Source organism: Protopterus annectens, chromosome 7.part1 (assembly GCF_019279795.1).
Source record: "Protopterus annectens isolate FY-2018-M chromosome 7.part1, PAN1.0, whole genome shotgun sequence".
NCBI classification, from domain to species: Eukaryota; Metazoa; Chordata; order Ceratodontiformes; family Protopteridae; genus Protopterus; species Protopterus annectens.
In genome coordinates, this window is record NC_056740.1 from 220,816,497 (window position 1) to 220,831,661 (window position 15,165).

At 38.8% G+C, this 15,165-nt stretch overlaps 1 protein-coding gene across 2 annotated transcripts in view; it reads right to left on the reverse strand.

The window, feature by feature from the left end:
- LOC122807704 (uncharacterized protein HI_0077-like) overlaps positions 1 to 15,165 on the reverse strand; it is a 731,990-nt gene that overhangs the window by 243,868 nt on the left and 472,957 nt on the right. For both annotated transcript variants that reach the window (XM_044078675.1, XM_044078674.1), the window contains exon 8: positions 10,729 to 10,798. In XM_044078675.1, coding sequence (XP_043934610.1) covers positions 10,729 to 10,798 — 70 coding nt within the window. The remainder of the gene's footprint in view (positions 1 to 10,728; positions 10,799 to 15,165) is intronic.

The following is a 15,165-nucleotide window of genomic DNA, read 5'->3' on the forward strand; positions in this document are numbered from 1 at the left end:
TGCTAAGTAGTTTACATAAGAAGTTTTTTTGTTGGTTGTTATCTACACAATATTATTAGAAAAGCTACTGTATCAGGTATAGGGGCAGTAAAGAACAGACAACAGACCAGTATGGATTGGAATAGTTTCATATCCTTAACGTACTCACTTGACAGTAATGCTATAAATAATTTCTTAGTTAACAACTGAAACATTCTTTGCGGAAGCCAAGAATATGTTGGAATAATAGGAGATACCCCAGAATTTGGACAGAAATATTGAGAAGTTGTTGGAAAATGAACACAAGCCTAACAACGGCAGACACAAAAGTAAGAAAAAGAATTAATAGGCGTTCCTCTTGTTGTATGAGTAGGTATGTTGCAGACTGCCATAACTTTTCTGTACTTCCACTAATAAAACATACAGTTCTCTAGGCTATTTTCCTTGTGATTCTTAGTTTTGCTGTTGATGTGGCCTCATGTTTGACATATAAAGCATTCTACATAAGAAAAATAAATACAAAATTCAAGAAATGCATCTTAGGGCATTAACCATGCTATCAAGATTAAAAGTTTAGTTAATGCCCTGTCTAAGCATACCACTAACTTAAAAAATTGTAATAAGTTTATTTTTTTTACATGGCTGAGTTTGTACTTGAACATTTTAATGGAAATAGGGAGGATGAACTAGAGATCAAATTTAATCCAACTGTGTTTCCTGGTTTAAATAAGGTTGTCAGCTACAAATGAATTTAAAAAAATAAAAAGATTAACAAATGCAAGATGTTACCTGATAGGTGAAAATAAGTAATAGTTCACAGTATGTTTATCTCATCACTTATGTAATTTTAACTTGGTTACACAAGACAGAGTGGTTTTAATTGCATTTAGTCTGATAGAGACCCCTGTGTAGGTCAAATGAGCTTATTCTTGAAATTAAAAGGTTTTCATTTAGATTTTATCAGAGGCCTAATGTCTACATCCACTTTTAGATGATATATATATTTTTTACTTTTAATTTTTTTTTAATAAATTACTTGCCAACTGTCATAGGAAAATGGTGATAGTGATATCACTGTTTGGGAATGGACACTTGATTTTGTACTCCCCTAACTTTTAAATGATTTTACTATACTGTCATGTTTGATGATATTAGCTTTAGCTACCTTAAATACCTTAAAGTATGGGTCAATGCATTTTTTTTTACATTACAAGTGCACCACTTGCAGGCTACTGGCTGGAAAAATCTGATGAGGTTAAGAATGGACTTGTATTACTTCTACTTAGTGGTTTTCATTGCTGAGGGTTCTCGTACAGTAGTCTTGAAAGTAATGTGCTATTTTATCTGCTAGCTCTGCGATGTCTTTTTGCCACAACGAAACATAACTACTGTAAAGACCTGATCCAAATGAGTTCAGCTTTTGCTTCTGCAAGGTAGATTTTCCAGACAAAATCAAGGAGCTGTACTTCTGCCAAATGATGAAAACAACATGGCTATACCTGAAGATTCTGGCTTGATTCATAAGGATGATGATGCACTTAAACTTCTTGTCGATCTGTAATATTATCCATTAGCCACTTCTTTTGACTACAACCAAGTTACTGTACAGGAGACTGTTATACCTTTTGTACCAAACTTGGATTAATGTTGTGTCACTATTTATAAACCACCCTGATGTATGCTTATGAAACTAGAGGCATTTCAATTTTCTGGCAGCCTTGCTTTGTTTTTCATTGTAAAAAATGTCACCGGAACACGTTTGCTATAAAGATCTGGTTTAAAGTTAAATGAAAAGCAATTTGTATTAGGAAGGCTTTTCAAAAAGTATTCTGGCCCTTTCATATAATGCTAAAGTTGTCATAAATCATAGCTAGGTCAATTTGGAAAATTATTTTATTTTTTTTTTTTTTGCTTTTATTAAAAAAGATCTTCCCTCAACCTGTGGGCCAAAGTAATTAAAAAAGCTGATATTCCAGTCTTGCACTATAGGCAACTACCAATTATGCCACCTAACATCCTTTCCCATGGCAGCCTTCCCATTCTTCCCACCCTAGTTAAGGCTTCAGTTGACAGGAAGACTCTCTTGTCAATTATGGTTTGTGAATTTAAACTAAGTAGACTACTGGACTATTTTAGATGCTGACTGCATCCTACTGATTCTCTTATTTCACTATCAAACTGGAGGAAAGCTATGAATTTCTGGAGATTTTAAACTCTCCCATACATTACAAATCCATAGCCATTTATCTTGCAAGTACTCTTGACACTTTTTTACTGCTAGTGTTTTGAACTGCCTGCTAGATAACTCAAGATATTATGCCACTGGTTCTTAAGTTAGTATTACTTATTAAGCATTTTTAACATCTCCCAAATATTTTGCTGTTTCTGTTATCAAATAACTAATTTGTCAGGTAGACCTGCTTAAATTCATCATAAAATTGATAACTAAATAAAGGATTATGTCTTTTAACATGAAAGAATCATTGTATCCACAGGTAATAGTTTTTATTTTTATTTCGTATTTACCTTCATTCTGTCAGGATCTGTTAATATTGTACACCTAATTTGTTTTAGTGATATACCAAATATCCATCAGCACTTTTCAGCACAATTAAAATTTTTAACTTTAAAGCATTATTTATTTTACTCCTAGCAGCCCAGTATTTCAAATTACATTTTTTTTTTTCATTTTGAGCATCAAGAGAATACAGCTAACATAGGATTTGTGGCTAAACAATGAAGCTATTCACAGCTTCTGCCAGAAATAAAACAGTTGACATGCACATTGTTGACTATAACAAAAAATGCAAAAGCAGAACTTTTGCAGGAGGCAGATCTTGTACCCAGTCCCACTGCACCTCTAAATATATTTAAGTCAAGCAACCTGGATGCTAGGAGAAATCGTCTTACTCCATTGTTCTGCAGTCTTGTTCTTTTAAATAGTCCTATTTCAACTACTGGCAATGAAACTAATTTAAAGATTCACATTTTGTCAGGTAAAGGCTCAATAAAAAGCAAGGAACCCCCTAAGATATGGACTTCCTTACTGCAATCCATATTCCTGGCTTACCCTCTACTCTTTCATTACTGGCAGGAGTTGGGATAATCAGGAATCATCAAGTTGGGAGAACAGTGGAAGGGGTCTTTTGTTTACATGCCAGTTTGGTGCAGGTGAATCCTGATGGTGATATCCACCAATTCCCTAAAGTGAAATTCATGCCAGAATCAGGAACTCCCCTGCCTCTACATAACACCCAAGGAGATGACTTTACATCACTGGGAGACAGATGACATACATCTGCTTTTTATTAACCCCTCTGGGCACTGCTTTTTTTATCAATCCCTTTGGACACTGCTTTTTTATCAATCCCTCTGGGCACTGATGATTAACATAACATCTTTATAAAAGCCTAGCAATATTTCTGACCTGTCAGCAAAGTGTTTATCGTAGCAATCTGACTGGCCAAGAATTTGGATCTCATTTATCAGCATCTGTTTCACTATTTCTTTTTGTTATGCAGTGAGCATGGAGGGTTAATATCAGCAATGAGACAGCAAGCTCTTTCAGATCAGGATTGAAGTGTCTCAGATGGGCATTGGGTCTCAAAACTCTTCTGAATATGTATGTGAAACAAAACAAAAAAAAACTGCTGATTTCCATTTAATACCATCTTAGATATATAAAGGTTTTTATTCTACTTATTTATTTATCTCTTTTTGAGGAATGGAATAGTACAACTAAGCATAAAGCTCACTTTCAGCGGAGGCCGGAGGAGAGAAGCTCCACAATGAAATTGCAATTGTATCAAATTAGGTCAAAATAGATAACAAGAGCATTACATTACTGAAGAGAAAGAATACAGTAGAGAGGATTCAGCACACAATGTTACACAATAAGAGGAAGCGTGGTCAAGGCAAACACATTTTTACAGAGTTATACTTTAGATACAGTAGTTATGCATTGCAAAATAGTGAAAAATATTTAGCACAATACATTTTACTGACATTTTCATATATGCATTACCATTTTCTTCTTCTTTCGGCTGCTCCCATTAGGGGTTGCCACAGTGGATCATCATATTCATTACCATGCCACACAAATTAGCTGTATCTTGTAAGATTTTAAATCTTACATCAGTGAAGAGTCACCTCAGTTTGCCTTAGATGTACTTCAATATATGGAAGGTTCTGGTTATGCTAAGGAAGCTTCTCTGCCATCCATTTTACAGCAAACTAGTATGTTAGAAACTGTGTCTTACTCTGAGCACTATTTATCTCATTTCAGCCTGAAACTCTACCAAGTTAGATCACCAAGTACTAAATAGGCCCATTATAGGAATCAGAACTAGGAAATATCTTGAACTGTGACAAGATGCCTGTATGAGAATGGTTCTTACTGGAAAGCAGCAAGGATGATACTGATAGACTTAGGGTCACCTATAACTCATAGTGATCTGTGCTATCAATCATCTAGCCTTAAATAGGGTACAAAGAGCATTCTTCTCCAGATCCAGTTTACTTCCCTTCTCAATTTCTGAGAAAACTGGCTCTCGATTTGCTGTAGGGTTCTTATACAAAAAATGTGAAGTTCCTGAACCTTAAAAATTTGTCAGGCCTCTTGGGAGAGGAAGATTAGGACTTTATCTTTAAGGAAGCTGACCAGAAAACAAGCAAGAGGGCTTCCTGGAATGGCCACAGACCCAGAAGTTCCCAGTACCTCATTTGGAATTCTGAGGTTTCATGAGACTGCCACTTGAAGTGCTTCTTAATGAGTGAGAAAATGCTTTCAAATGACATGTACTATGCCAGACAGTCAGAAGCCAGTGTGTCCTCACTATATGCGTGAAACCCCAGGCAAGAGGAAAGCTGTGACCTACAGCACAGCTCCTATTCCACATCCGATTCGGAGGAGAAAAAGTTTCTCACTAGAGAGACGTCTTTTCGCTACGAAAGGGATTCCCGACACAGGTTACTGCTTTAAGTCTGGATGCAGGGAGAAGAGAAACTAAAGAAAATCTTGTTTTGGTAAAAGGGGTACCGTGTGGACAGGCTTTTTTGGTTTTAAGAGGGTGGTTGGCTACCAGATACTTTAGAATCCTGCAAGGGGGACATCCCCAGATTCTAAATTTAAGGCAAAGATGTCTTCCATGCACATGCTGTGCAGACATTGTGCACCCATGCCATATTCAGTTCTTTTCTGCACTCCCCTTGTTTGATAATCAAGTGCCATTCAGTGGCAGACACATGGGACCCAGCCTCTATGGAGGAGCACAAGGCCTGTTTTTCAGTTTAGTGGGATTTACTATGGGTTACAGGTGTGACAGCCTTCCCAAGACATTACATCAGAGACTTCAGCTAGTGCAAGCAACAGGGCCAGGAGCTGATCAACTTCCTCCATGCAGCTGGAGCTCTCAAACCTCAAGGTACTTGCTGAACTTGGAATTCCCAGGGTGTCCCTTCTCTCCCCCTATGGAATGCTTTTCCTTTTTTTTTTTTGTTGGAAACCAACACCACCCACCTGATTGCAAATCCTCAAACATGACAGGAGACTTCAGTAATACAGCAAGCTGCTGTCTGTACTGGTATGCCTGAAGGATATCCTGCCTTACCTTACTGGTCTTTCGATGAAACCCTTGAAACAGTGCATTCAATCATGTAGTGGTTTGCATCAAGAGAAAAGATGCAGTAGACGTGCAAGTCATTCTAGGGAATTAGGCACAGTTTTTTCCTTTTATCACAATGGAACTACCCAACAGTTTTGTGCATGATGTTCACTCCTAGATGTCAGCACAAAAATACGATCACAACATATTTGAAAACAAGAAAAATGAGGGATCTCTAACAGAGGTCTTAAGTCATAGGCCTGGACCAACATTAAACGGCAACACTTACATGACAAAAAAGAACTGAAGTTTGCATGGGTGCACAATGTCTATACACCAGGTGCACGGAAACATCAGAGGAAGGGCATCAGCCTGGCTCACAGTTCTGAAAAATCAAGAGGGATATTCGAGTCAGCCTGTGTCAAAAAACCTTATAAGTTATAACTGCAACAGTCACCCATAAAGAACATCTTCTACCTACTGACTGACCTGTGCAGCTCAGCTGCTATTGGTAGGGAGGGTTTCTACCATTCTGGAATGTAAAAATAGGCATTTATTGGTTAGCCTTTTCAGATATCAGCTATAAGAGACCAAGAACTCAGCATCCACCTAGGTTGGATAACAGACCTACCAGGTTACATCTCGCCTGGTATCTCTAAGACCAATTACTTTTAGATCATGTATTCTTCTTTGAAGAAAGGGAATTTTCCAACTACTCCTGAAGAGACTTTAATGCTATCCTCAAGACCCTATCTTAGAACCATGCTGTCAGGAAGTTTACTGCCCAATGTCTGATCTTCCTTTATTAGGTAAGAATATTAAGAAAGTGGTTTACATTTAGTTCTTACTTGTTGTGGCCTTTCGAATTCTTGTCAGTTTGGGTTTGGAGCTAGACAAAGCAATTGATACAACCCGTTCTCAGCTGGTAAATGACCTGCTAGTTGCAAAGGATCAACAGTTCCATCCCATGCTGGTTGTGCTTGATACCTCAAGCTGCTTGACACCGCTGAAAATGGGAACATTATTGAATGTCTGTGGACTCATGGTGAATTAATTTCACAGTCCCTGAGCAGTCTCAGGGTACACTCAGTATTCTGTAGGAGGTTTAAATTCATCTTTAAGCTATCCAGTGAATTAGGGGACTTCATAGGGCTCAATTTTGGCTCTGTTGTTGTTCACTGTGTGTGCACTTCATCTAAGACATCTCATTCTGTCCATCCTGTGAAGAAATGTCACTCTAAGAAAAAGCATATGACATAACCATTATGCCAATGACATTCAGGTATTTCGCTCCATTATTCAACAATGTAGGTATTTTGGATTTTGCCATTCTTGAGAACTACACGGATGTCACCCTTGATCTGATGATTCACAAATTACTTGCACTACAGCCACTTAAATAAAAAATATGCTTGCGCAGACTATTATGCCTTCACATTCTCCTTATCTATTATCAAGCTTAATTATTATAGGATAACATGTTGAAGTTTGTTTTGGGGGTCCAAGTTCTTGGACTACTACTGGATAACACTGACACTTGTGGACCAGATGGCGGCTGCGATAAAAGTCTTTGAATTTTCAGGTAAACAGTATATTCAGGATCAAACATCTGAAACTGTGATTTGAAACAGTTAATCATACTTCAGTATTTTCCCAAATGGAAAACTGTAATACGTTTTTACCTCAAGCTCAGGGACATTGACCTTAGTTGCCTTCAGTAAATGCAAAATCCTGGGGTGTACTTTTTTCAGAGTACTTTTGCACCTTGTGCCTGCTGACATATCAATGCCCTACCATTAGTCATGCATTCTCAATCCCTCTAATGACTTGCACCCTTCTGTACTTAATGACATACAAACACCAAATGGAGAAGCCCATCATCCATGCAACCATGGAGGAGTTTGTGCCTGTGTCTGCAGTCAAAACCCATATGCCTCTGTGATGGGGAAAGCCCTAATGCCAACAAATGAATGGTCTAGCTATCTTCCTCCCACCAAGGGCTGTCCATATTTCAAGACTGGATACTAACTGTCCCAGCTTTGGAAACTATATTGTTCCTCCAAGTATTATGCAAAGGGATAGGCTTTTTTTACAGAGCCCTAATCTGACTATGTATTGTATTGGAAATTGAGTTGGTTATTTTTAAAGAGGATTGTTCTCTTTTTGGTCAAAATATTAAATGTTATATATGGACTCGGAGAGTGGTAGTGGTTTTTGCTATTCATTTGTGCTTCCTGTTTGTCATTTTCAGGACATAGTGCTCTTTTTTTGGTTCTGTGTTTTGTTCCGCATTCCTTACAACTGTTATTTATTTATTTTTTTTTACAGGCATTGTAGGCAACTACTCAGTGAAGTGGGATTTGGATTTAGCATTAGCCATTGGACAGAAGGCTGGCCAATGGCAAATGATGATACAGTTTTTACTATCTTTGGAAAGTGTCTGCCTGGCAAATGCAAGCTCTTCTCTCCATGGAGCACAGCATTCAAACAGATGGCCTGCTTTCCTAAACTTAAGCACTTGCCTCAGGTAATAAATGAGTAACTGGTACATGCCCAGGAAGCACAAAGCTCTGTTCCTCTCCCCCGGCTTCTGCCATCATAAAAAAATAAATCAATAAAAAATGTCATGCTTGATGGACTGGTCCTCCAAACCCACCTTTTGCAGGAAGTGGGGGGGGGGTTACCTTAAATGAGAAAATATCTATGTGAACTTTTACATATGATTCATTACATGCAAAGATTTGAAGCCTCAAATGGTGCCAAGCAGATGTAATAGCCACCAGGAAAGAAAACACTTCAATGTAAATGTGCCACAAGGCCCACAGTGCAGGAGCAATCCTGTCTATCACCGTTTAGGTCCCACAAATGTGATGGTTCTTCTGTGGGGAATCCACTTGCACAGCAACTCCTTGAGGAAATGTTTAACCAGCCAGTGCTGACCCACAATCCTGCCCTCTACAAGTGATGTGCACAAATAGCAAACTGAGGCCCAAACCGTACAGCTGTGTGATGCACATCAGAATCACCTGTCATGACAGATCAGGGATGTGTCCATATGTTAGCATTTTGTTTAACAGGATTGACAGGGTGTTCTCAGGTTTTCCACAATTCAGTAAAGGAAACCACCAGGTATGCTGTCTGGAGAGCAAAGAGGTGCACATACTGTACTTAACCCTTCAGCAATGATACTGCACATGGGCTAGGGAGACCTGGCAGGACACGTGGGAATGAGAAGTTGAAGCCAGCCTGCTCATCCTGGTAGGAGGGAAATAGAAGTGGCTTTCTGCATTAATGACATCTGCAGCAAAGGACATGGGGAGGTCTGCGTTGCAGGTGATGCCCAACTTAGCAGGAAGTTGTCATGTGCAGTACTGCACATGCACTTGCTGACTGCAAAAACTGCAAACCTCACAAATCCACCATGGTGATCCAGGACCTAGCAGCATATAAAAAATATCCTCCCAGCGGATGATAACATCAGTCCTGGCACAAAACTCCCATCTCCTAGAAGAATGAATGAGGAGCTGGTTCTTACTTCTGAAAGAAATTAAAGGGCTAGTTGGGTGCCTGAGGGAGAGGCCTGATGGATACTGTGAGGGCGAGGACCTGAAAGAAAAACATCATTAACACACACAAAAAATGTTCATTGGGCAAAAATGGTGTGCCCCTGACAAGACTCCAGATTTCTTTAGAAGAGCTGCAGAAGTGGGTATCAAAAATATATAAATGGGGTCCACTACTGCACATAGACCCTCAAAGTAAGATCTACTGAGTTTACCCAGTTACCAAAAAAGTAAATAAGATACAGAAACACAATGATGAGCCAGCTCCGAGGCATAGAGATACTGTCCTGACAATGCTGCAGGTGACTAAAGTTTGAATAGTCATGAACACCTAATGAAACTGGACAGGGAAAACTGGAGTGAGTGGCTGCTGTTAGCTTATCCCTCCTTGGGGGGGGGTGGCTCTGGTTTAACAAAGGGTGACACCTAGAGAGAGCATTAGGTGTTACCAAGTGGAGTTTGAGCCTGTTAAGCCATGCCATTATGATGCATTCACACCTGCAGCCATGAGAAATTTGGCACGAGGGAAACACAATGGCAGAGTTTGGATGAGCTGTCAAGGGGGAAGGAGAGAGGGTAAGCCAACCCCACATACCAGCAAAGCTAGTCCACTCCCCAACACCCAACTTTTGCCAGGGAATACTGGGGCAAGTGGGATTTCCCAGCAGGAACGAATGGGCTTATAGGGCTCTCAAATAGCTAAGGAATGCCTGCCTACCATACCCACAGAATAAACTGGCCAACTGGGTACCAGTATAAAGCAATGACAGATAAGGAGTACAGGATACCAGAGAGTCTCACTGCCTTACTCTGCTTGTTCTAACCACTTTGAATGGTAATGCTGCATGCACCACAGCTGATGCAGGTAAACACTTCCTCGTAATATTCTACACACACTTCTTGTTCTTACACACCACCTTTTGTACTCTGCAGCACATTGCTAAATACAATGCAACTGTGATAAACAGCTAATAATTATTAAAATATAAGAAAAATATACTACTTAAAAACAGAATTTAGTTATTCCCCTTTGTTTTTACCAAAACACTGTACAACATGACAAAGTTCCATTTATATACTTTTTGAATTTCCGGTGCCAAGGGGAAACCACTTGCAACGGTTTCCACTAAGTTTACCTTTTTACACAGTTTTCAACTCTTTTTCTTTTTATAAGCTAGGGCATCTCTGTGTAATTGTGAAAAAATAAGAAAACAGCATCAGTAATATCAAGAAATTATGAGAAAAGTTACACAGCATTGCAGAAACTGCCTTATTTCTTGACGTACCTCAGCTGCATAACGTGGTCATACAACTGTTCTTCATCCTAGGTGATTTTGTGGATTCACCACAATGCAGCTAAGAAGACTACAGCATGTTCTTTTATAACATGGAAATCTTGAATTTCTGAGTTCTCGGAAATGATGGTCTTTGCCTCTCTTTTTTTTTTAATACAGTGCAGCACATTTGAGAAAGAGCTAATAAGTGCAAATGGAGTAAGTGGTATAAAATAGGTCTTCAAACTCTTTCCAGAAGAAATGTTAAATATTACTTATATTAATAAAATTAAGTAGTGTCATAATTACCATTGTGAACTGGCAGAGCTCCAAAGAAGCTTCCTAGCTCTGTTAGCCTTTTCTCAAGTAACCCATAGTGCTGAAAAATATGACAATTTAGATAATCACAAAGTTGTTTAATAGTATATTAAAACTTTCATTAACAGTGCAAGTAATTGTATTTTGTAAAGTATGTATCAGAGTAACAGACATCAGTTATAATTACTGTGTCCATTGATGAGAGAAGATTAGGTGTACCAAAAGCAAGACAGAAGGACCTCAGATCAAACAATATAATACCCAAAATACTTAATAGAAAATACAAAAAGAGAAAAGGAGTGTGATCTTCAATACTCTATGCCTGTTGCAGAAAACTGCACAAAAACTATAACAATAATGGGTGATCTGACAAGTGGTGTATGTGATCATGGTTTCTCTGAGTGAATCTCATTTCAGTAAATACTGATGAATATGGTGCAAGTCAAATTCATAGTGGAGAGGGATAAAGCCCTATGCCACAGGTGATATGAGCTCATCTAGTAGTTCAGGTAGCTGTAACAGCTGGCTGAAGAAGATGGGAGTGAATGGCAATTGCCAGCTCACCCATCATGGAAGGGAGGAAGGCAGCTATGGCTCATCACACTTATGACACCTAACAGTATTACTTCGTGTCCACCCAGCCAAGTTCATGCTACTATAGTGCATTCTCACAAGTATCCGAGAGGAAATTAGCTTGCAGAGCCATACTTCCCCTCAGAAGGTAGCAAGTGTGGGCTAGGAAGAGCTAATGAGGTTGAAGAGGATTCTCCCATGATGAGACGGTAGGCTGCCCCCCGACCAGCAAGATGGCCCACTCCCTACTGCCAGACTCTTGCTAGGGAATGGATGACTGGATTTTCCTGGGAAGGAAGGAATGGACCACATGGCTCTTGCTTAGCCTGGGAATAGTTGGCTCCTGTTTCACCAGAAAGAAGGGTCAATAGGGTGAAGGTAGAGGAGCCATTCGGCAAGATCTTGGGGGGGGGGGTGTAAACGAACCTGGTATAGCATACCAGCACTCACTATTTTTTTCAGATGGGAATAAGCTCTCAACCACACCTCCCATGAAGACTTTGCTCCTGTACTCCATTAACCAGTACAAGCAACTTGAAGGCCATAAAACCTCAGAGAAAACTATAAAGACTTTCAGCAAGTGCTAATTATCTAAATGGGGTTCATCTGATCCAGTTTTGCTGAAAAGACACAAGTTGGCTCTTACATGCACTTTCAAAAAGGATTCACACAGATGTGACTTGCAGCAAATGTGCTTAATGTTCACAGGCTTGATGGTACTGCATTTGAACACTACCCATGGCTAATATGTGCATCACCGTTATAGTCTGAACTTTCATCTGCTCTGGCAACAAATTTCTCAATGCTACATGCACACAAGCACATGTTGCAACAGAACAACAGATCATCAACAATATTATCACCAAGTACATGATGATCAGAAATTGAATATAACACACAGTTTTCAATGCAGAAAGAAAGAGCAACATATAGAAGGCAAGAACCAACCCTGCATGGCACGTCAGTCCACCCAGGACAAACACAGTCATACATTTATACTCACAAGCACATCCATTGACAAAAAGCATCACTAATCAACCTGCCATCATGTCTTTGAAATGCAGGAGAAAACCGGACACCCTCTCAAGTACTCAAATGATCATGAGGGAGACATGCAAACTGCAGAGGGAAGGCATCCCAATCAAGAACTGAACTAGAGGTCAGGGAGTATAGTACAGCATTTTTTTTACATTTGTGCCTCTGATATGAAATATTCTTCCCCCAGTTTTCTCTGGCCAAAAACTAACAAAATGTAGCTTATCTAAAATGACCCTGGGAACCTATTTCTGTTAGATAATAGAATAGTATGTTTTTTCTTAAGGGGAGATCTTTACTTTTCATCTTGTAGCATTCTTTGAAGAGGTTAGCAGTAGTACTCGAAGGGTTGACAGTGCATGCTGCTTATCTTGACCATGTTAAGACATCTGACACAATCCCGCATAAGAGAATGGGTAGCAAATTAATGGCATTAAATTTCAAATTACATGGAATTCAAAAGGTACACAAGAGTGTAAACGGGTGTTTCAGGGTTATGTTTGCAGTAATTGCTAAGTAAGGTACAGTTTTAACATTTTGCTTGTGTGGCTGTGCATGTGCAGTGTGTGAGTGTCTTGTGTAGTGGTACAGTTAGGGAAAGGGATTTTTTGTAATGTCATTTGTAGAGCTGGGGCTATCCAAAACATTGGTTATGCAACAAGACATTCAAACTGTACTTAGGAGTTACCTGTCTATCTCAAAAAAGGGTCTGGCATTAAATTTCAAAGTATATATAATTCAATGGACAAATGAATAAAGTGGTATGAGGGAGGTTAACCACCTTTATCATGCATGTGACCCTAACCCTGCCACTGCCTCTAACCCCATTTCCAAAAATTACCTTAATAAAATTAATTTCCCTAACAGTACCTCTATTCAAACAAATTATGTCTGGACGTACCGTAAAGAATTTTGAAAATTTGACTGATAGCAAACGGAAAATATTAATTTTCATTTTCCTATTGATTTAGTATCAGCCATTTTTTAACATATACTGATACTTCGGCATGAGGATGTTTAACACCACAGTGTTATGTATGTATGTATGCACACACATACACACAAATACAGGTCTATTTAGATCATCAAAATCTTCTTTCATCGACAGCTTATTCATCGACCCCTATCCATCAAACCTAACTTCAGTGAATATCGAAATTTTTTACAGGGTAACTAACCAATTGTCCAACACAACTTTGCCCTTTTCCCCACTGTAGTGCGAACTCAGAGTTAGTATATATAGATGGGGAGGGGGGTGTGGGTGGTGCAGCCTCCAACATTGAGGGGTGTGTGTGGGGGGGGTGGAACCTCCCACTTGGGTGTATTTGATTTAGTGCAATGTGTGTTTCATTGGGGTAGTGGCCAATTGGTTACTTACCCTGTAAAAAATATCAATGTGCGTTGAAGTTAGTTTCGATGGTTAGGGGTCGATGCATAAGCCATCGATGAAAGAAAATTTTGACTAATATAGATCCACAAATATGGAGTGGCAGATTATAAGGGAAGAGAGTTGAGTGGCTGCCTGGGACCCACAGATCCAGGGGTGCATATGTTATATATCAAACATACTCATTCAGCCATACTAGAAATGACACATGGAACTAAAAATGATGCTTTTATTCAAACAGCATAATCCATAATTGGTAAGCACCTTCATCCTTTTAAAACACTCAAGACTTCATCAGACACACAATGACAATAAAACAACACTTACATAACACATTTCAAATAACCAAAATATATCAAAAAGTCACAAGACCTACCAAGTAGTAAGAAGAGGCAGTGAATGGCTAATAAATATTCAAACTCACAATCTTCTTGCTTTTAAAAGTAGTTTAATACTAATAACCTCATTGAGACCTGGATACTGATTGGCAACTAATCTTATTTGCCAATTCACCTCTCTTATATCTAACAAGGCCACAACATCACCTCCCCTATTCTCTATACTAATCTGATCCAACAGATAATAGGAAAATGTTAAAATCCACACGCTTATCAGAATTCCTATATGATGCATTATATTGTTCATTTTTCTTGCCAAATAATGATCAGACACCCCTCTCCCTCAACTGCCTTTCTGTCTTTCCCACATAAAATGCTAAACACGTAAAACACTGAGCCAAATAAATAACATTCATAGATCCACATATAAAACCTACCCTATGCCCAATATTTAATACTGCTGATAGGATGTAAAAACCAAGAATTGTCAGACATATACTTATATCACTTGAAAAAGCCACCCTTAAATGTCCCCTTTCTTTTATGAGATGCATTCATATAACAATTACTACCCCAAACACTCCCATTACACTTTTAAAAGTATGCCCCCTTTCAAAAAAGAAACATAGACTAGCTCCGATTATTTCTTCTACTAAATGGCTAACCTGTAAAATCTCCAATTGTTCCTAATAATTTCCTGAATGCTGTACCCTCTTGCTAATTACACTCACCTCAACCTTCTTCCTACTACCTCTAAATACTACCTTCTCAGTGTTAACAACTTCTTCAGGGTACAACAAAAGACCATAAACATCAACTCTTTTAATCTTAACATAGCCCAAAATCTCCCTAACTTCCTTCTAAAGATATCCCCTCTCAATAACCATATTAAACAAAGCCTTCATTTGTTCACTAAATTCATCATATTCAGTAGTCTAGCCCTAATAACCTGACTTCCAATATTCAACCTCATCTTTCTGAGATGTCCACCCTTAAAGTGGACAAAGCTGTTACTATAACAACTCTTACTAAAAGTTCTAGAACCAACCCCACATTGAACCCCAGTTTTAAAAACTTCCATACCTAAAATTGAAT